The following is a 21,064-nucleotide window of genomic DNA, read 5'->3' as shown; positions in this document are numbered from 1 at the left end:
GCGTAGGGCACAGTCGCAACGAGATGAAGGAAAAGGCCGCCGACTTTTGACACAGCCGACACGCGAATTCCTCTCGTACGGGATGTGGAGATCGACTCTCTGCCATGAGCACATGGCCACGCCTCCTTTTCCCCGCGTGTGCGCGTGTGTGCGCGCCATCCCGTTCTTTTCTTTCGTCTTTTTTTTCACCCAGCAACGGTGGCGCTCGGTCTGTGTATGGCGCTGGTTTGCACAGACACTTCCGTCCCTCTCTCTCGCTGTAGGCCTCCCATCTTGTTGACACGTGTGTTGCGTGTAGAAGTCGATGTATGCCCTTTTATGTATGTGACTCTCCCTCCTGCGTTCTCTCTTGGCGTCCCCTTTCTCGCTTTGCTTGTTTCTTTGCCCTTTCTTCGCGCCAAGCTGCACGTCCCTCCTGCCCCACCCCCTTCCACCCACTCTCCGCAGAGTGCTGCGTGGTGTCCGGGCGAGCACCCTCCTTCCCTCCCTCTCTCCCCCTCCCCCAAAAAGCAATAGGAACGGCGGAGAACCTTCAAAAGGCATCGCTATACCGACTGCAAAAGACAACACGACCAGCGCACGCACTTTCGTGTGTGTGCGTAGGTGCACGCTTCCCTGGAACCGGAGGAGAGGCCTGCAAGAGGAGAGCAGGCGCTGTGCACTTTCAAGCACTGCCACCGTCACCCCGCTCGGCTCGGGAGAAGGGGGCTGCCAAGCTACCGTGCCCTTCTTCACTGCCTCACACTCTACGAGGTGGAGGAGGGTCACGATGACGCTTCTCGTACCGAAATAGGGGATCATGCGACTGGTGAGCTCGGCGCGCTACGCACGTGTCGACGGGGCTGGCCGCATCCGTTCGGTTCTTCTGCAGTGCGTGAAGAAGCACGACAGCGACAAGCGTGAAGATGCTCTCAGCTGTCTTCACGAATCATTGCTGGTGCCTGAACCCAGGATGGCTGCTGCTTGCCATGAGAGCCCCTCTGCAACCTCCTTCCCTCGTGCATTGGTACCAGGTCCGGCGGCGCCCTCTTTTCATTGATGAGTCCTATCCTTTGTGCACCACTATCTTCTCTCGACCATTGCACCCCCCTCCTCGCTCCTTTTCACGCAACTGTGCACCGCCCCCCCCCCTCCGTCTCTGGCGGCGAGGTGTCCATCACAGACCAGACACACACATACACAGGCACACACGCATACACAAAGTGTTGCCCTGCTTCCACGGTCCTTCAGCCTGGAAGTGATACGCCTGCGCCCCGCCCCTTGTATTATGATTATGGTGTGCGCTCGCCCTCATTGAAAGATTCGGATGTATTATCCTCTTGTGATTACTGCTACTTGCGCTTTGTTTTCGTGTCTTCTTGTTTTGTGTTGCACCGCCAAGGCAGCTCCCGCTCGCCCGCCCCCTTCAGCACTCGCTATCACGCTGCAGCGAGGCGCTGACGCAGAGCGTGTGTCGGTCTAGAGTGTGCTCCCACTACTCTTTGAATGCTTTGTTTTGTGCTTTGCACCCCTTTTTTTCTCCTTTTTCTCCGGCTTTCATAACGCCACACCAGTGGACGCTATCCCATACACACCGGCACCGACAAGCTCGCGTAGGTGCACCTATACCCCCCCCCCCCTCCATCGTGCTCTCGGTCTCCCTTTCCCTGAGACACGCGACTACCTCGACCCCCTTTACGTTTCTCGTGATTTTGCACTACTCGGCGTTCAAGCCGGCTGGACATTTGCCGGGTGACGTTGCTCAGTGTTCTTTGTACGGTGCACACGTCTCCGTATACCACAGACGCAGCTGTGCTACAAGAACCCACACAACAGCTCAACCTCCCCGCACACGCACACGCACCCGGTCTCGCTGGCGCCCTTACTTTTCACCAATGTCCCGCACGCTCTTGAGGATCACGGTGACCTTTGTGTTGGTGTGCTCTGTTGTCGGCGTGGGCGCGGTGCAGGCGCACCCAGAGCGAGGCGACTCAGAAGAGCCGCGCTGCGGGTTTGACGAGCTGGAGGCGCACACGATCGGCACTCGCGTGAGTGAGATAAGCCGTGTAGAGCCGCCAGCCGGGGAGCTTGCGGTTGCGGCTGCTGCAACGGGGGCCTGGCAGCCCATCCGCATTGCTGTCTTCACAGATGACATTTCGAACAGCAGCCAGCACTGCACCGCTTCGCGCCAGAGTCGGCCCAGCTTCCGTGGCGACAGGGTGACCTGCAGCGCAGCGGACGTTCTCACAAACAGAAAGAAACAGGCTCTGTTGGAGCTGCTGATTCCATCCGCAGTTGAGCTGCACAAAGAGCGGCTGAACGTGCAGCGGGAGAATGGCAACATCGTTGTCAACCCCTTTATTAATAAACACCCCATCTGCGGTCAGTTCAGCATACCCAAAGACCACATGAAGATCGGTGTGAAGGACGCCGACTTTGTTCTGTACATGTCTGCTGGACCAACATCTGACAATACCATCGCATGGGCGCTGAAGTGTCAGAGCTTCGAGGATGGTCGCCCGTCCGTGGGCGTGGCGAACATCTCGCCTAAGTACATCGCCGCCGACCCGAAGATCGTACGCGTCATCGCGCACGAGGTGTTGCATGCACTCGGCTTCACGCACTCAGTTTTCAAAGAACAGAATATGTTGGTGATGGCGTCCTTTCGAGGCAAGAGCCCCTCGCCGGTCATCCGCAGTGAAAAGGTGGTCGCCATGGCGCGGCAACATTACGGCTGCCAAACGCAGGCTTTCATGGAGCTAGAAGACGAGGGTGAAAAGGGATCCGTTTCTTCACACTGGAAGCGCCGCAACGCCAAGGACGAGCTGATGGCGAGCGTCAGCGGCGTCGGCATCTACTCGGCGCTCACCATCGCCGCCATGGAGGACACGGGCTACTACAAGGGCAACTACGACAAGGCGGAGTCGATGGCGTACGGCCACCTTGCGGGCTGCAAACTGAAAGACGATCGCTGCGTCATCAAAGGCACTTCACAGAATAATAATATGTTCTGCGACGCCCCCGACGCACCGTCGAGCTGCACCTCTGATCGCCGAGGCGTCGGGAAGTGCATATTCACCTATTACGACTCGAATCTGCCCACCCAGTTTCAATACTTCGAAAACCCGAGGCTGGGTGGCTCGGATCCCCTGATGGACTTCTGCCCGTTTGTGGGAGATGCCGACGACACGAAATGCACCGCTAAGACGAACGCGCTGAAGGGCAGCGTATATGGCATCATGTCGCGCTGTGTCGACACACCGGTAGGTTTTTCCGTTGGTGGCTCGGCGGCCCAGCAGCATGGCATTTGTGCTGAAGTGCAGTGCGGCAGCTCAACGTACGGCGTCAAAGTACGTGGTGCGTCTGCGTTCCAGGATTGTCTGCCAGGCAAAACCTACAACCTGTCGACACTGAGCCCGTCCTTCTCTAAAGGGTATTTGGTGTGCCCCTCTTATGAGTCCGTGTGCGCCATCAAGATAAACGCCTCGCTGTACGAAGAATACAGTCGTTTTCTCACCGACCACAGCGTGACTGGTGTTCGGACAAGTGTGACGGCGGTGGTGGCAGTGCTTCTGGTGGTGCTTTTCATGGCCTGAGCACCCTGGTTCTTGTGCACAAGGGACGGCATTCATGCGCCTGTTTGTGTCTGTGTGTGACACTCATACCCCCGTCGGCATGTGCGAACAGTGTTGCTACGTGCCGTGTGTGTGTGCCGCTGTCGCATGCGCTAGGCAGTGTGAGCGAGCGAGCGTGGCAGTACGTCGGCTCTCCATCCCTATACATATTTATATAACGGAATAGTTTTGCTGCTTTTCGACATAACGCAGCTCTTCGCTTTCTCTCTTTCTCGTTTCACACACTCTTGTGTTTTGCATTTAGAGAGGGGGGAGTGGGTGGGCGCGATTGCGGTCGCGGCGCCACGTACACGGTGTGCCTGTGCATGTGTGGGTGTTTGTGTCTCGCCCTTTTCTCGCTGCCCCCTCCGCTTGCCCCTCCCCTCCGCCACGGAGTGTCTTTTGTCGTCCTCCCACCACCTCCTCTCTCCCCACCTGCGTTCTCGCTTTCCTTTTTATTAGCCTGTCTGAGGAACCCTTTTTTGATTTCGTTTGAATGGGGGACCGGAGAAAAGCGGTTAGATAACTACTCGGCTGTTTACCGTAGCTCTCTTCTGGCGCAATGTATCATGGACCGGTGGTTCTGCAAAGACAGCGGTTGCCACGAAAGTGCGTGAAAACGGGTGTGACAGTTGTTTCTCTACGAACTTGCGTTCCTCCTCCTGACGGTGCTCTCAACGCAGACACTGTAACATCGGAGGATGGCACGTTGCGACACATCGTTCCACAAATCCTGCCGCTCCTGGCGCGTCTCGTGCCGTTCTGATTTCATGCTGTCTAGCTGACATGGTTCATTGGATCACAGTGAGGGGCTATGCTAGCTTGTGATGTCAGTACTTCCAGATGAGCAGACGCAACCACATGAATCAGGGACCTGGCTACCGGTGTCAGTCATCAAGCCGACATCTCTTACTACGCGCCGGCAAAAAGCCACCGCTCCCGCCGTGGAGTAGGTCTCTGGACGTGCCCCGCCCTGATCACGCCGTGCAGCTCACTCAAGTCCCCTTCAGCACTGGTCGAGCTGTACGTATGCGAAAGAAAGGGGTGAGGAAGAATAGGAAGAGCCTGCGTGACGTGCAGCCCTGACTCGACGGCAGGCGGTTCGTCCCAGACGACCAGGATTTAGCCACAGAGGTAGGTGAGCTTTGGTTGTGCATGCGTATACGAACGGACTAGCGACAGAATAAATGCCATTTGGAGGGGGAAGGAATTGTGACCCTGTGGAGCGGCAGTGGTGCTCTGCTGGAGGCACTGTAATACGCAGAAAACACGGATGGACCTGCAGCGTTTCCGAGTAGATCGCTGTCATGCGGTCGTTGCCTGCTAGTGCGAGTAGTTTGCGCTGCAAAGTGTCGCCTTCACACCTCCCCCGGAAACCGGCGAGAAACTCGGCACTGTCTTCGGGATTTACCTCTCCCGCGAAGAAGTTTTTCTGCATGGAAGCGGATGTGCCTGGAGGTGTGGCACATGAGTTCAGAATGTGCAGTGTTTGATCGTGCGCTCGTGCCGTGCAATCGAATCAAGCCCTCTCATCCCGTTTCCCTCTCAATACGCATCTGTTTTTTCACCTTCTTGGTGTACTTTCTATATCCTTGACGGATGCTTTTGGCCAATGATCGGAAATGGGTCAACTCCAGCAAAGCGAAGCAGACGCCCACATATTTCCATTTCTTTCTCCTTTCCTCGCCGGTGTGTCCGCCCCCCACCCACCACCCGTCACCACAAGCATCTGCCTTCCATTGAGCACACTGGAAGCCAGCGCACGCACGCACCCACACGCAAGCGACCTTCTATCTACACACTCGTGTTGAGCGAGGGATTTTGGGGGCGTTACACATACGCCTTGCACCTATCCTGATGGGAAGGGGGAGGTGATGGCTCACCCTCAGTGATTCTCTCTCGTTTCCTTTGCGCTCTTCTCCGTCGCTGTTACGTGGATATCTCTGAGCCAGCAGCCTTTCCCTTGAAGCAGGCTGACGTTTGCGTACTGTGTTTGGCGCGTTGTTGTTTAGTTTATGGTCAGGTTTTGCGTTTTGCCGGCGTTGCACTGCTTTTTCGTCACTGAACTGCTCGCTGCTCCGCTTGTCTGGCACACATGCCTCAAGATCGCAGTACCCAACTAGAGGAGCTGCGGCGGCAGTTCCCATCGACCTCTGTCGTCACGGAAAGTGCGCAGGAGACGGTGCTTAAGGTGGATGATGTGCTGCGCATCACTCCGATGACGGAGTATGCCCTCTCTCTGTACGTGACGCTGCCCTCGTCGTTCCCGAAGGCGGTGCCAAGGGCGACGATGCCGTACTGCTGCCACAACGTCCCTATCACGCCTCCCAATATCAACCCCTCCGAGGCACTAGCGTACCAGTGGAGCAGCACCACCTCCACCTTGGTCGAAGCGGTCCGTAACGCATTTCAGAACGCGGCAGATTGCTGGGGCCCTGTAGAGCCGCCAAGTATGCGCAGCGTGACGCTGCAGTTGAGCGGGGAGACGGACCGCTTGCTGCAGGATCTGGTGACCAACCCGAACTGCCTTGACGCGTACTGCTACCAGCTGCCTATCGTGAAGCTGATGCGAGAGGCGAGTCTTCAGACCATCAGCGAAATCGAGCGGGTTGCGAACGAGAACACGACGCTCCGCAACGAAGTGGAGACGCTGGAGGCACAGGTAAAGGACCTGCAGCAGCACCTTGATGAGCAGGTGTCGCAGCTGCAGCAACTGGAGCAGAATCGACTCCTCATGTCCGTCGGCACCCCGGAGGCCCTTATGAAAACCCTCGAGGATGACGTACGTAGGATGAGCAGCGACTGTATGACGCTCGGAAGGCGCGCCCTGGACGCCTACAAGGCAGACAAGGGTGGCTTTCAAGATTTGTTGGAGCAATACAAGGCGCAGTCGAGAGCGATGCACATACTCGACCTGAAGCGGATCTCCTATCGTGCGCAGTGCGCCGCGAACTGACGCACAATCGAATGAGCCTGAGTGGAAGTGCACAATTCTGGACGGCGTAGCCATTCACCGCCGTCCGCTTACTTCTGTTTTTTTCTCCGTCTCCCCTCCCTCTCTCATGTTCACTCTCCGCGAATGATGTGTGTGTGTGTGTGTGCGGTGCCCTTGTCTTGTTTTTTTTTTCGTTTTCTCTGGTGGCCTTTGCGGTTTCGCTGTTCTCCATTTCTGCCCTGTTGCCCAAACAAGGACGCAACAGTGACTTCAAGACCTCCTCACACGGGCGCGCATATATATATATATATTTCTATGCTGGGAGGGAGGGGAGGGAGGGTGCGCGCGCGCGTGTGTGTGTGCGTGTATCTTCTCCGCCAACGTCTCTTTCACATGGGCGCACAGCACGACGGCGTCCACGTGCATCCTTCATCGCTCTCTCTCTGTCACTTACCCTCCCCTGTACAAACGTGTCCCTCTTCTCTCTCCCTCTCTCTCCTCGCGTGTGTCTGTGTCTGTGTGTGTACGTGCACGTACACACACAGACACTTATCGCCACACGCCAACGACAAGAACAGACACACAGAGAGGGGGGAGGTTCACTGTGCAAACCTCCATCACCCCCATCTCCGCTTTTACTCGCCGCACCCCCGAGTATGTGTGCCTACTGTTTGAAATCATCACACATGGCGCCTTCTACGCCAGCGCTCTCGCAGTTCCGCCGTTCTCCTTCACCTCAAGTAACCGTAAGCCGTGGCTTTTCTGTCATCTCCTCGGCCGCATCGTCTGCGTCGCCTTACGCGGGCGGTAAGACGAGGGAAGTCCCAACGACGAACTCTGCCAAATCTCGTCAGATAATCTGGGCTTCTTACCCAAGTAATTCCCTCCGATCGCTTGTGTCTATGTGAGCCAAGTGCATGAGAGCCCCAAGTGCAAGACGACATTATGCCACTATTCCGTTTTCTGTAAGGGATGTGGCTTGCATCAGCCATGTCGGGGCCGGTAAGCGGTGCCACGCCTTCTACAAATCACTGCAGCGCGTCCTTCGTTATTAGAGTCGCTTTATTGTCGATATGGAAGAAAAGCCGAGTGTTGAGGCAGGGAGGCTCATGGATCCATGTACGTTTCGTGTACGTCACTGTGCACGTCGGGTTGTCTGTCTCCAATCCCATGTCCATCGCATCTATGGCCACTTCTACGTGCGTCTGCCTTATTTTCTCTCCTTCTGCTGTTACTGCTGAGTTGGACTCCACTGCTTGCGTAATGTGTGTCTCGCCCTCTCTCTTTCTCTCTGTGTCTCTGGTGCCCCATCTGACCCTCCTCCCCAATCCCTCGCTCTTATGCCTGGTGTGTGTGTGCTCGTGAGTAGGGTTGTTGTTGCTTTTTGGCTGCTGCCTCCCCGCTGTTCTTCGCCTCGAACTTGGGTTGGTGAGACGCGGACCCTTCCCTCCGACATACATACACATACAGACACAGACACACAGGTAGTCCGTGGAAAACATAGAGCGAATACGTGAAAGGAGCGAGTGCAATGTCGGTGAATCGGCGTGCACGTGGGTGTTACACGTTGTGGCCTCCCCTCCGTGAGCCTTGCACCTCACTTGGGAGAGACGCAGAAGGGTAGCCAAAAGAGGCCTCTACTCTCTGTAGGCAGACCTATGCGCGGGAGTGCAAGAGAGGGAAAGTGGCACAGAGTGTGCGCCGTCTCACGTCTCCATCGCTGTCGTTCTCTTTACCTTTGTCCCCCCCAACATTCGTCTGCTCGCTTGGCCGTTGCCACCGGACTCCTGCACCGGTGTTTCCTCTGTTCCAACACCACGCACCCACCCACTTTGAACCACTCGTCAGTTTACATGGACGTGTGCTTGTTTCACTTGATTGTGTGTGCCGTGTTTGCTTCCCGTATCGAGGGTCGCGAGGGCTTTCCATTTGCCTTCCCTATTTCCTTCCTGCTGATGCTGCGTCGTGCCGACCGCTTCGACTCCCATTGGCCATACACACAGAACCCACGTACTCTAGTCAATTGTCCGTTTTCGTCCGCCCACACCACACAAAGTCGCGAGCCAGAACATCGGTTGCATAGTGGGGAGACCGAGAGAAGCTGCTGATACACATAAACACTCAGAGACGCACCACCTGCGCCTCAGGTTGACCTTACAAAATCGCAATCGAACTATGCCTGCCTCTGCTTCCCTGTCCTCCGCGTCCTCCGGGAGCAGCCCCCTTCAGCAGCCGGTGGAGACGATGTGCATGAAGTGCCACCAGAAGGCGATCGAGTTCGAAACAAACTCGTGTCATCACCCCTGTTTCTGCAAGCAGTGCGCCATGAAGTGCGCCTCGGGTGGAAAATGCAAGACATGTGGTCAGTTCTACGCTGGCCTCACGCATGTGAGGCAGTAGCGGTGCCGCGTACGTGGGCGTTTATGCTGCAGAAAGCCGCGATGCATGAGCGGCGGACCATTTTCTCTTCGACTCGGGTCTCTCTTACTTTTGTTGTTTGTTTTGGTTCCACTCGCTTTCACCTCTCCGTAAGCCCTTGCGTATCGTCCGCCGCATGCCCTCTGCTGAGCTCCCTCTGCATCTGTCTGTTGTGACTCCATTCCTTCCCCAATCTCCTCACTGTCCAGACGGGGACGCCCACGGGCAAGGGGTGAGTGTGGACCGCGCATGCGACTGTGCGAAGCCCCCTTCGCAGCGCTCTTTGTGTGCAGACCAATGCGTGGTAAAGCGCCACAACAGCAACAGTGACACCAAAACCAAAAAATCAACAGCGCATATCCTCCACGTGTGTCTTTTCTGTGTGCAGGGTGACACTCGGAGCTCCCCTGCGGTTGCTGCGAGCGGACATGACGCCGCTTCCTTTTCTATCCCGTCTGACACACCCCAGCTCCCGGGCTGCATCGCTGACGTTGCACGCAGCGTTCTCCACCTTCACCGCTACCCTTCCTCGTCTTTTCATTTTTCCACCTCTCATGCACGGCTTCATCACGCACGCACAGCGAACTCCACTGCCATTCATATCACGCGTCCACTCTATCCAAACAAGCTCACGCCCACCCTCACCCATGTGGTGACCACTCTCTCTCTGTTTCCTCGTCATCGGTTGCCGACGGCCTTTTTCTTTTCTACCCCGCTCTGCTCTCTCTTCCGCTTCGCTTTTCGCCCTCTTTGCTGTTCTTTGTTGCCCATGGTTGGTGTGCGACCTTCCGTGCCTCGGCTGCTTCGGGCTCCGCAAGGCGCCACGTGAATAGAGCGACACAACCAGGCTATGAGGAGGAGAGAAAAGGCAGCACGTGTTATCGCCTTTCATCTGTGCAACGCTGCACGCAAGACCTGCACAGAAAGCGCAATCAAAGAACAAGGCGCAGCTCCGCCACCGCGTAAGTGCACATGCCAGTACGCTTTTTTTTTCAAACTGGCAGCGACATGGTTTAGAGGCACTTGAGCACCAACGAGGGAAGGGAGGGCGGAAGGGAAGGCACATGGAACTGCAGCGACAGAGTCGATGCAGATCATACCTGCCATTGCTCATACAAAAATGACTGCGTAGTGCTCTGCTGTCGCTGCCGCTTTGTGTGTGTGTGCTTTATCGGTCCATCTCTCCATAGCTTCCTCGTCACATGATCAGCAGCTTTGCTGTCTATCTCGCCCACGCCATTCGAGGCGTCCAGCAGCTTGACAGGAGCAACAGCACCATACAAACCTCAACCTGTTGTGATACGACACATCTGTCACCTCTTCTGTATCGATACCTCCTTGTTTTGACGTGTTTGTCGTTGCTTTCTCATGGCAAGGCGCTCTTTCTCATCTTGTTGCCCCATCCCCTTCTCCCACCGCCCTGTACCATTTTTTCGTCGCGCTGTCACCCCAAGAGGCACCTTGTCTGTTATACCCCCTCCCCCACCTCCCCATCGCCGTCGAGGACGATCTGGTCAAGTCCATCACACAAGCAAAACATCAGATCTCTGCCTGCCTTTATTTTTACTTGTCGTGCCGCCCGTGTGCTTCCGCGGACGCATTTGAGCCTCCCACGTGTGTCCTCACCCTGCACTGCGTTCTCTCCAGCTCGGACCGCGTTTCTTCTCGTTGCTGTGCTGCCAGACCATGCACCATCTGTGGGAGGGAGGGCGGGGGGCGGCAGCGGTGATTCACAGGGGGAGGGGGCGTGCGGAGGGCCGTGCTGACTGTGGCTTCGTGGGGTTTGCGCGTTCGCTTAGCGGCGGCGGTCACAAGCAGTGAAGCAAACGAATACACACGAACCAACGCGGAGGTAACACGTGCGGCCACTCGCCGACGTGACGCGCATTGCAGCCTCTATATGTTATCGAACAAGCTCAAACCAACTCGAGTGGTCTGGGCTATGGGGCTGCTGCGTAGGCGGTGAATCCAAGTTGTGTGTCGACGTACCATTCATGCGTCTGCAGGGGGCGGGAATAAGGGTGGCGCTCTGAGTGTCTGCCCGGGACTCTCCCCTTGGGCATAATTTCCGTGCTCTTCTCCTTACTGCCTTCACCAAACCCCGCCTGCTCGCCTTGCCGCAGCACAGCGGTACCTCGTTTTCATCCCTGCTTTCGTCCACGAACACTCACTGGTCAATTCTTGCCTCACGCCCCACGGCACACATCCCACTTCCTGTTGAGCACACACACACACACACAGAGACACAAATAATAGACAACCTCAACTGAACTCAAACCTGCGACTACGTGTGCGACACATCTCGTGCATCGATCGCGCCTCAGCAAACACACGGAGGTCGTCTCCTCAACATCAAGTCCTGTTACGGAGCGTGCCCCGTACCGCATCCTTCTTTTTCACAAGGGCATACGTCGTACACCACGAAACGTGTACTTACACGGAGAACATAAATAGAGCAGCAACCACCGCTGCCCCCGCAACTGTGGCCCAGACGAAGCACGGGCTACCTACGGCGTGCAGAGGGACATATTACACACTAGATGCACTTGTCATAGAAAATCTCTTCCCACTCATTCATGCGGAACGCCGACCCCCAAGAACAACAACAGTAAAGATAGGAAACGAGAAGAGGTGACGAGAGTGCGCAAGGCAACTCAGTTACGTCATCTTCGACTTTGCTCACAGTGACACCCATCTCTGCGCCTCATCAAAACCGCAGCTCCAGCTTACGCTCGTAGACACACCCAGCTCTCTCGTCAACGCACAGTGGGCACTCCTTGTCCTGACACACACACACACACACATACAGTCATATCGACATCTACATACTCTGCTTCACTGCCGACTGCCCCTCTACCGCCCCACTCTCGTGCCAATCACTCACCCACCTTCTCTCTCTCGCTCTCTGACTCACAAACACCTCCCCTCCCACCCTCACCCCGCGCTCTCTTGACGCATAACTGCGCATCGGCGTTGTGTTGCACGCCCGAATCCAATCAGCGCCTTCGTGCCTCTTCTCCCCTCCTCCTTCGTGTATCCTCCGCCTTTCACGCTATTGTCCACCCAGGCGGCTGTTGCCACTGTACTTGCTGTTTCTTCGTTTTTTGTTGTTTGGTGTGTGCGTGTGTCTCGGCTTGCGCGCTTTGCCGTGTGACTCCACTGCGGGCACTGCTGGCTGATCGCTGCTCCCTAACTTCCCTTTGACTTGCGCTGACACCGTACCGCACTAGTGTCTCTTCCGCCCTTTTTTCATTTAGTGTCACGCAGACGCATCTTTACCTCGCTCGGCATTCGACTGCTGTCAACTGCGCAACACTCGCGCAGGGTCCTACCACTCACCCTACCACCTTTTGTTTTTCCGTTCCTGTCCAAGATGCAGACTCGTTCCAAGGCCAAGGCTCGCCGCGGTCGTCCGTCGGCGCGGCCATCTGAAGAGGTTGAGGTTGTGGAGAGCCAGCTGCAGGAGGCCCACCAGAATGAAGAGCAGGAGCCTCAGCAGCAGCAGCAGAGCGCCGAGGTGGCTGAAACGAACGCAAGTGGCTTTCGCGTTATCCAGATCTTGGAGAACTACGGCGTCGCCAGCTCGGATATCAAGAAGCTCATGGAATGCGGCTTTTACACGGTCGAGTCGGCGGCCTACGCCCCGAAGAAGGCCATCCTGGCCGTGAAGGGGATCAGCGAGAACAAGGCCGAGAAAATTATGGCGGAGTGCGCCAAGCTGGTGCCGATGGGGTTCACCTCCGCGGTGGCCTACCACGAGGCGCGCAAGGAGATCATTATGGTCACCACGGGCAGCCGCGAGGTGGACAAGCTACTCGGCGGCGGCATCGAAACTGGCAGCATCACAGAGCTCTTCGGGGAGTTCCGTACGGGCAAGACACAGCTCTGCCATACGCTGTGCGTGACGTGCCAGCTACCGATATCGCAGGGTGGCGCGGAGGGCATGGCGCTTTACATCGACACTGAAGGCACCTTCCGCCCGGAACGCCTCGTTGCCGTTGCTGAGCGGTACAAGCTGGACCCGGAGGATGTGCTCGCTAACGTGGCGTGTGCGCGTGCCTTCAACACGGATCACCAGCAGCAGCTCCTGATGCAGGCGTCTGCCATGATGGCCGAGAACCGCTTTGCGCTCATCATCGTGGACTCTGCAACCGCTCTCTACCGTACAGACTACAGCGGCCGCAACGAACTCGCGGCGCGGCAGATGCACCTCGGCAAATTCTTGCGCTCGCTGCACAACCTCGCTGAGGAGTACGGAGTGGCGGTGGTTGTCACAAACCAGGTGGTGGCCAACGTGGACGGCTCCGCGCAGATGTTCCAGGCGGACGCCAAGAAGCCAATTGGAGGCCATATCATGGCCCACGCCTCGACGACGCGGCTTAGCCTGCGCAAGGGTCGCGGTGAGCAGCGCATCATCAAGGTGTACGACTCTCCGTGCCTGGCCGAGGCCGAGGCGGTCTTTGGTATCTACGAAGATGGCGTTGGTGACGCTCGGGATTGATGGGTTGTGGATGTCGCGGCAAGCAGGGATTTCTTCGACGTTTGCGACCTTGTGATCTGCCCTTAGCAGGGGCTCATCGAAAAGTGTCGCACGGCTCCTCTCGATCAGCTCGTGAGACACGCCTGACGTTCCACGCCGTGTCGTTGTTTTGTCAGGATATGCTAGACAACCCACCACACGACCGTTTTCCGCTTGCGTGTGTGTGTGCGCGCTTTTACTGCGAGGCCTGAAGGTGCTGTGGGTTTCTCCGTTGGTATGCCAGGCCAAGTTTTTGTTGCTGCGTGTGTGTGTGTCTCTTGGTATGTGCTTGGTTGTATGATGCCTGTGTGTTGTCCTTCTTCCCGTCTGCATTTTCTTGGTTTGCCGTTCTTCTCTCCGCTGCATCCACCTGCGCTCTTCCTCCTCTTCTCTTTTGGTGTGTTGATCGATGCGGACTTCCTTCAAGGCCGCTCTCCCCCCGCGCGCGCGTGCTTCGAGGAGAGGTGGTGCGATTGGATGTGTGGCGTCGTCGGTCCTTGTCTCCTTTCTCGTGATCTGCGAGCACGTGGTGACCAGGGAAGCAGGGAGGACAAGAGTGGTCGATCTCCGCACACGCACATGCACGCACCTGAATGCTGAGGGGTGCAGGTTTCTTTTTTCTACTTTGTTTGAGGTCGACGCGGAGCACCACATGCAATCCCGCAGGAGAGGAAAGGGGTATGAGGGGACCTATACAAGACGCATAGCGAGCAAGGTTCAGGTGGCCGGACGGAGGCAAGTATGAAGTGGCGAGGATGGAATCCCGACAGTGGTGGACTGGATGAGCTAGACGTACGCGAGCACTCAGGCATCATCAGTGTCTGCGGACAGGTGCACGCTCTTTTTCCTAGTACCTCCCGTATCGCTTCCGCACCACACCCTCCCCATCCCTCGCCTTACCGACTCTCCCTGTGTCCTGCTGTGCGCTCATACACGCTCCCTCGACTGTGCATTTCGGGTGTGTTGTTCGTTGACATACAGGTTAGGAGCATTTTTCTTTTATTCTTGCGTTGGCGTCTGCGGCTGGCGGTGACGCTCATTGAAGACGAGAGAGCAACAAAGAAAGCGGAGGGTCACCGGAACCTGGGGTCGGTGTCGATGCAGGTGTGCTTGTTGGTGGAAGAGAGCCCCACAACGCACCGTCAGTGGCCTTTGGCCTCGCTGAATGTGTTTCCTGACACGCTCTTCCTCGCCATTCGCACTGGTGCCTTCCCCCACCCACCCAACCCCACCCCCCATGCGTTCGACGGTGAAGGATGCACTAGCGCGTTTCATGAGTAACACATGCTCGGTGTACACGGATGTGGGAACGGCCTATCACCAAATCGGTTGTGCGGACGCGGGCACTGGCCTTGCTTGCTGTTGCTCCTTTCACGGCTCCACTCGCTGAACATTGCATCTTCTTCCCTTGTCTTGGGTGACACATCAACACATATATATATACCCAAACATGTGCACACACTTGGGCAGGAATAACCAGACAGGAAAGAGGTCCTCTTTCTTTCGTTTCCGCTTCAGGCCCCCCTCGAGAACATGACGACCAAGCGCCGCAACCACGGACGTTCGAAGCCCGCGCACAGCCGCGGTCGCGTCAAGCCGATCCACTGCTTCAACTGCGGTCGTCTGACCCCGAAGGACAAGGCCGTCGGCCGCTTCGTGGTGCGCCGCATGCTGGATGCCGCTTCCGCCCGCGATGTGGCGGAGGCGTCCCCGGTGTACGGTGCGAACTTCCCGATGCCGAAGCTGTACATGAAGCAGCGCTTCTGCATTGCGTGCGCTATCCACAGCCGCACCGTGCGCGCTCGCCCGGTCGAAAACCGCAAGATACGCTACACGAAGAAGGTGCCGTTCCGCGCTGCCGGTAAGAAATGAAAGAACTAGGTAGGAGCGACGAAGTGCGTGAACTCTTCCCACTAAACGGATGAAAGACGGTGTGCGAGTGGTTGTTTGGAGGATGCGAAGGGGGGAGCACTCCTGTGCTGAAGGGGCGGCAAGGATATCTGGTCTCGCTCTCTCCCCCACCACTTCCCTCTCCCTTCACTGTCTCTCTGATTCACGTTGACACTCCCCTCCCCTCCCTGTCGTCTGTGTTATTCCTTGCACAAACGGACCGTCTACGTGCGTGCGCGTGTGCGCGTCTTTGTATGCTTTGTTTTTGTTTCGTCTTTCCCCCAACCTCATTTCGCCAGCGAATATCCGAAATACACAGACAACAACAGAGAAGGATGCGGGCGCTCACTCTTCCTCAGCGATGGCGATGTGATGCTCGTATGAGAGTGTGGTGACGAGGCACGTCTCCGTGGCGTCAAGGAAGACACGACTGTCGGGGTTTGCATGCACGCAGAAGGTGTTGGGGACGAGGCTGGTCCTTTTTGACGAGGTATCCCTTCCTTTCGGCACCGGCGCAAGTGTCGTGGTCGAACACGCACCTGCGTTGCCGTGGACTTTGAAATTGATGTTCTTGTGACTTCCTCCGCGCGCGCTGCGTTAGGCGTGGCTCTCTCACTCTCTTACGCACACCCCTCCGCAACCACAAAATTCTCAGAGGGTCGGCGTACCTTTAGCGCCAGCTTCCCTTAACTGGACAGACGCCGCAGCTGCCGAAAAAAGAGAGACAGCAGCGAACACATCGCTGAAGTTTCGTACACACGCACTCACCGAATCGTGGGCGCACTCGTAGGCGCCCCCAACGCCCATACAGACGAATACGCACGTACACATGCAGACACGTGTACACCGATAAGCATTGCACTACCATCCATTTCTCTTCTAGATATCCGCTCCTGGAGGTGAGACAACGCAGCGACGAAAGACGCTCCCGCGAACACGCGTACGGGGCACTCCTCCGCTGTGACTCTTTTTTTTTTGTTACTTACTGGCTTGGTTTCCTGTGCATCTAGGCGATGACGAGCATCGAGAAGTTGCAGCTCTGTGGCGTGCGCAGCTTCGACCCAAACCCGGCGAATCAGCAGTTCATTCAGTTTCAGAAGCCGTTGACGGTCATTCTGGGCAAGAATGGTGCTGGCAAAACGACCATCATCGAGGCGCTGCTGAACGCGTGCACGGGGGCCATGCCTCCCGGCAGTGGGACCGAGAAGGGCTCCTTTGTGTATGATCCCAAGGTGGTTGGCGAAACAGAGGTCAAAGCGCAGATTCGACTGATATTCACCGGCAAGGGCGGTAAGCTGATGCAGGTCATCCGCTCCTTTCAGGCCACACGCAGTGCGCACCGTGTCACTTTTACAACACTGGACAACACTGTCGCGTTCCAGGACTTGGCCACCGGGGAGGTGGTCTCGAGCACGTACCGCGCCAGCGATGTCGACCGTGTCGTGCCGGAAATGCTCGGCGTGTCTCCCGCTGTGCTGGAGCACGTCATTTTTTGTCACCAGGAAGAGTGCAACTGGCCACTGGGTCCACCGAAGGATGTGAAGCGCATCTTCGACGACATCTTCGCTGCGACTCGGTACGTCCTGGCACTGGACCGGCTGCGCGACAACAGCAAGGAGTTTCGCCGCCAACTGAAAGAGCACGAGGCGAGCCTGATGGCGCTACGGGAGCACCGCGAGCAGGCAAAGCAGCTGGAGCAGCAAATAGCGCAGAAGGAAAGCGTTGTGAAAGCCATTCAGGACCGCAGCATCGGCATCGAGCCAGAGCTACGGGGCCTGCGCCAGGCGCGCGAGGCGCTGCGTACGGTGGAGGAGCAGATCGAGACATTGCAGCGTGAGGTGGCGGTCACGAACGGGCGTCTCGAAGAACGTCGCGAGGCAGTGCGCCGGATGGGTGTACCAGCCACGAGCCAGACGCTAGAGGATCTGCTCGAGATGCGCGGCAGCTTCACCGCGCAGATGCAGCAGCTGGAAGAGGGTCTCGTGCACGACACAAAGCGCCACGATACGGCCGCGGCGCGGCGACGCGCTCAAGAGGAGGAGATGTACAAGTGCCGATCAAACGTGCAGCTGCTGGAGCGTGAGGCGCAGCTGCACAAGCAAAACGTGGCGCGGCTTCGTGAGCTTATCCAGCACCTGTCTAACGAGTACGTTCTGAGTGAGGGCAACATTGACGAGCGCAGTCTGCAGCGTCTGCTCCAAAAGGCGGAGGAGGCCGTGGCGGTGGAGCGTCGGCGTGCTCGCACTACCTCAGAGGGTATTCAGCAGCGCATTCGAGACGCGGAGGACGGCGTGCAGGGCAGTTCCCGCGCTGTGGATGGGTGCAACAAGGAGATAGAGATGCGCGAGCACGCCGTGGAGAATGTGCGACGCCGCATGAAGGAGAACGCCGCTGCCATCGCGGCCCTTGGTGGGGATGGGTGCCGTGGGCAGCTGCGCCAGGTGCAGGTGGAGGTGGAGGAGCTGCAGCAGCGTGTCGCTGCCACCGAAGAGTTGCGGAAGAAAGGTAGTGGGGGACACCAAAGCCAGCGCATTATCATGGAGCTAGAGGAGCAGAATAGCACCGTGGCTGAACTGCGCGAGGAGATGATGCAGCAGAAGCTGCTGGAGCGCCAGCAGCAGGATCTAGTGCTGCTGCGCCAGCAGATCGATGAATCCAGTGCGGCCGTGGCGGCGGCGCTGCAGCGAGACGTGCTCCCGATTTTGCACGAAGTCGGCGTACAAGTTCCGCAGGAGGCGGCTGCTGACTCCTTGTCATTGACAACCCTAACGTCTTTGCGCTCCCAAGCCGCCCAGGTACGGCAGCTGAAGGCGGAGGAGTTGAGTGCTCTCCAGACACGCGCGCTAGAGCTGGAGAAGGCGTGCGCCTTGCAGGAGCAGAAGATGTCCTACAGCGCCGATGAGCTGGCCCAGTGTCGCCGCGCTGTGGATGCCGGCACGAGGCAGTGCGCCGGTCTCTTCCCGGACATGGACGCCTACGAAGGGGTGCTGCTGCAGGCTAGGGAGGCGGCGGAGACGGCGGTGCAGAAACGCCACGCCCTGGAGGCCCTCGCGTCGTGCTACCACGATTTCATGGTCGTCGCGAAGGAGGAGAAGACGTGTGCCGTCTGCGAGCGTCCTTTTGACAGCGACGACTCGCTGGAGAGCTTTCTGACGCGCAAAGCCGACAGGCAGCGTACCAGCCCAGAGGCACTAGCGGCTGTGCAGGCGACCGTCACCGCAGCCCAGGAGGCGTATCAGAGTCTTGAAAAGCTGCAGAGCGTCGTGGTGACTGTGCGGCAGAACAGGCATCGTATTCCGGTTCTAGAGGTCGAACTCAACGCGCTGGAGGACAAGATGAAGCAGAGCTGCGCAGAGCAGCGCGAGGTCTGCGCGACCCGCGATGCTGCCCAGCATGTGGTGCATCAGCTGGACACGATGTACCAGCATCTGTGCATGGTGTGTACAATGGGAGAGAAGACGGTAGCACTGCGCGACACGCTGGCGAGGAAGGAGAAAGACTTTGAGGCGGCGCAGGCAGAGCAGCAACAACAAGAGACACAGCGAAAGGGGGGCAGCGGCGATGGTGCCACAGCGAGAGCTGAGCCACCACAGCGCTCTTATGAGGAGCTTTGTGAGGCCTACGCGGCTGCAACGGAGCGACTGCACAAGCTCAACAGGCAGTTCACTGAGGCCCAGCGGATGGAGCGCGGCCAGGATGAGAATGCGGCCGAACGAGAGCTGCAGGAGCGCAAGGCAGCGATGCTCCAGGCCGAGGTCGCGGTGGCAAAGCTGGAGGACTTGGAGGCGGCTGTTCGTGAACTGCAGGAGGAGGCTGCTCAGCACCGCACGCGGGTGGAAGAACTGAAGCGCCAGGCAGCAGAGGCGCAGCGCTCCGTGGAGGCCCATCAGCAGCGCGTCCTGCAACTCCGGGCCGAGTTTCAGAAGACGGAGGCGGCCGAGCGCGGCGCCTTGGACACAGCGGAGACGCAGCTTCGCGAGCTGCAGCTGTCGCTGCCTCCGGTCCTCCGCTACGTGCAGAACGGCTGCGCCCGACAGCTGGAGGAGCTACGGGTGCACCTGCACGAGACGGAGAGCGCGTACAAAGCCGCGGCTCAAGAGGAGGAGGGGCTTGCCAGTCGGATGAAGGAAGCGCGGGAGACGCTCAGCGACCAGCACCGCCGCTCCGCGGACATGGACCGCCACATCGACGTCCTGCAGCAGGAGGCGTCCATCGCGGCCGACGAGGCTCACTTGGCGGAGACGGAGCGCACCCTCGCCTCCCTGAAGTCGGACCGGCTTCAGGAGGTGGAGCAGCTGTTGGGTAAGGAGGCTAGACAGGCGAGCCTGGCCACACTGCGCGAGATGATCACCGCCAAGATTACGTCGCTGGAGAAGATACGTGCGCAGCAGGATGGTAACACAGAGGCGATGCTGCTCGATGTAAATCAACTGAAGCAGCAGCTGCGTGGCGACAAGTACCAGAACATCGAGAAGCGCTACCGGTCCACGTTCCTGAAGGTGCAAACGACGGAGATATCCATCCAGGACATCGAGAAGTACTACAGTGCGCTGGAGAAGGCGGTGCAGTCGTACCACCAGGAGAAGATTGCACAGATCAACCAAATCATCGCAGAGCTGTGGCGCCAGACGTACCGCGGCAGCGACGTCGATACGGTGGAGATTCGCTCAGAGACGGAGGGCACGACGACGACTGCGGCGCGGCGCAGCTACAACTACCGCGTTGTCATGAAGCGGGGCAACAACGAGATGGACATGCGTGGTCGCTGCAGTGCTGGACAGAAGGTGCTCGCCTCTATCATCATTCGGCTCGCGCTGAGCGAAGCCTTCTGCTGCGACTGCGGCATCCTCGCCCTTGATGAGCCGACAACAAACCTTGATGACGACAACGCTCGCAGTCTGGCGGACGCGCTGCGCACCCTCATCCAGGCGCGGAGGGCGGTGAAGCACTTTCAACTCGTCGTTATCACGCACGACGAGCAGTTTGTGCGTGCGCTAGGAGGGCAGTCGCTGGAGAAGTTCTACTACGTCCTTAAGGATCGAGAGGGCGCATTCTCGGTGATTGATGAACGCACCTTTGACCAGCTTTTTGCGTGAGGCGGCAGTGACACTTCTGTGCACTGCGCAACCGCCATCTCTGAGACCCACTCTTTCGTGCTCGCTAGCCGCCGTCGCGTGCATGTGTGTCGTAGTCCTCCGCAGCAGCTCTCCCCCCTTACAGTTGCAAAGCGGTCTCCGTTGATCACTTGTTCTTCGCCTTGCTCGGTGAGCTCTTTGTCCTTGCTTCGAGGATGTGTACGCAGGCCTGTGCGCGTGTATGCGCTTATGCGAGGCAATTCTTACGCACTCTTCTCGTTCCTTCGCTCTTTTTCTGAGCTCTGCTGGTGCGGACGCGTGGTTCCCGCCAACTGCGGTTCTGCCGTGTTCGTGTGCCTGCTGTGGTTGTTGATGCTGCCGTGTTCCCGCCCTGTTCCTCGTGTTGCTTTCTTTTTTTTTGCTTTCCTGGAGGTGGCCGACATCGGTCTCCATGTCTTTCGCCCCTCTCCTCCCCCCTCCCACCCATGTTGGGTGCAGTCGGCGGCTTCTTCTTCGTGTTCTTGTTCTTCACTTCCTTTCCTGTCTCCCGGCGTGTGCTGCAGAGCAAGGCACGCCCTTTCAGACGGCGGCGAAAGAGGTGTTCCTCCAGTGTCGACGGCAACGACAAACCCAT

General features: G+C 57.8%; 5 protein-coding genes across 5 annotated transcripts; all 5 read left to right on the top strand.

The window, feature by feature from the left end:
- Positions 1–1,874: 1,874 nt before the first annotated feature.
- On the top strand, positions 1,875–3,575 carry LMXM_28_0570 (putative leishmanolysin; the record flags this gene model as incomplete). The annotated part of the gene is made up of 1 exon (XM_003876841.1): positions 1,875–3,575. The coding sequence occupies one exon, from the start codon at positions 1,875–1,877 to the stop codon at positions 3,573–3,575; it is 1,701 nt and encodes a 566-aa protein (XP_003876890.1).
- Positions 3,576–5,688: 2,113 nt separating this feature from the next.
- Positions 5,689–6,549, top strand: LMXM_28_0560 (conserved hypothetical protein; the record flags this gene model as incomplete). Its single annotated transcript, XM_003876840.1, has 1 exon — positions 5,689–6,549. One exon carries the CDS (start codon positions 5,689–5,691, stop codon positions 6,547–6,549), a length of 861 nt encoding a protein of 286 aa, XP_003876889.1.
- Positions 6,550–12,319: 5,770 nt separating this feature from the next.
- LMXM_28_0550 (putative RAD51 protein) lies at positions 12,320–13,447 on the top strand (the record flags this gene model as incomplete). Its single annotated transcript, XM_003876839.1, has 1 exon — positions 12,320–13,447. The coding sequence occupies one exon, from the start codon at positions 12,320–12,322 to the stop codon at positions 13,445–13,447; it is 1,128 nt and encodes a 375-aa protein (XP_003876888.1).
- A 1,551-nt stretch (positions 13,448–14,998) lies between these two features.
- LMXM_28_0540 (putative ribosomal protein S26) lies at positions 14,999–15,337 on the top strand (the record flags this gene model as incomplete). Its single annotated transcript, XM_003876838.1, has 1 exon — positions 14,999–15,337. The coding sequence occupies one exon, from the start codon at positions 14,999–15,001 to the stop codon at positions 15,335–15,337; it is 339 nt and encodes a 112-aa protein (XP_003876887.1).
- A 1,031-nt stretch (positions 15,338–16,368) lies between these two features.
- On the top strand, positions 16,369–20,451 carry LMXM_28_0530 (RAD50 DNA repair-like protein; the record flags this gene model as incomplete). Its single annotated transcript, XM_003876837.1, has 1 exon — positions 16,369–20,451. The coding sequence occupies one exon, from the start codon at positions 16,369–16,371 to the stop codon at positions 20,449–20,451; it is 4,083 nt and encodes a 1,360-aa protein (XP_003876886.1).
- Positions 20,452–21,064: the final 613 nt, after the last annotated feature.

The sequence above is a fragment of the Leishmania mexicana genome, chromosome 28 (genome assembly GCF_000234665.1).
Source record: "Leishmania mexicana MHOM/GT/2001/U1103 complete genome, chromosome 28".
NCBI classification, from domain to species: domain Eukaryota; phylum Euglenozoa; class Kinetoplastea; order Trypanosomatida; family Trypanosomatidae; genus Leishmania; species Leishmania mexicana.
Note: the sequence above shows the minus strand (reverse complement) of the source record. Positions and strands in the feature narration are given on the sequence as shown.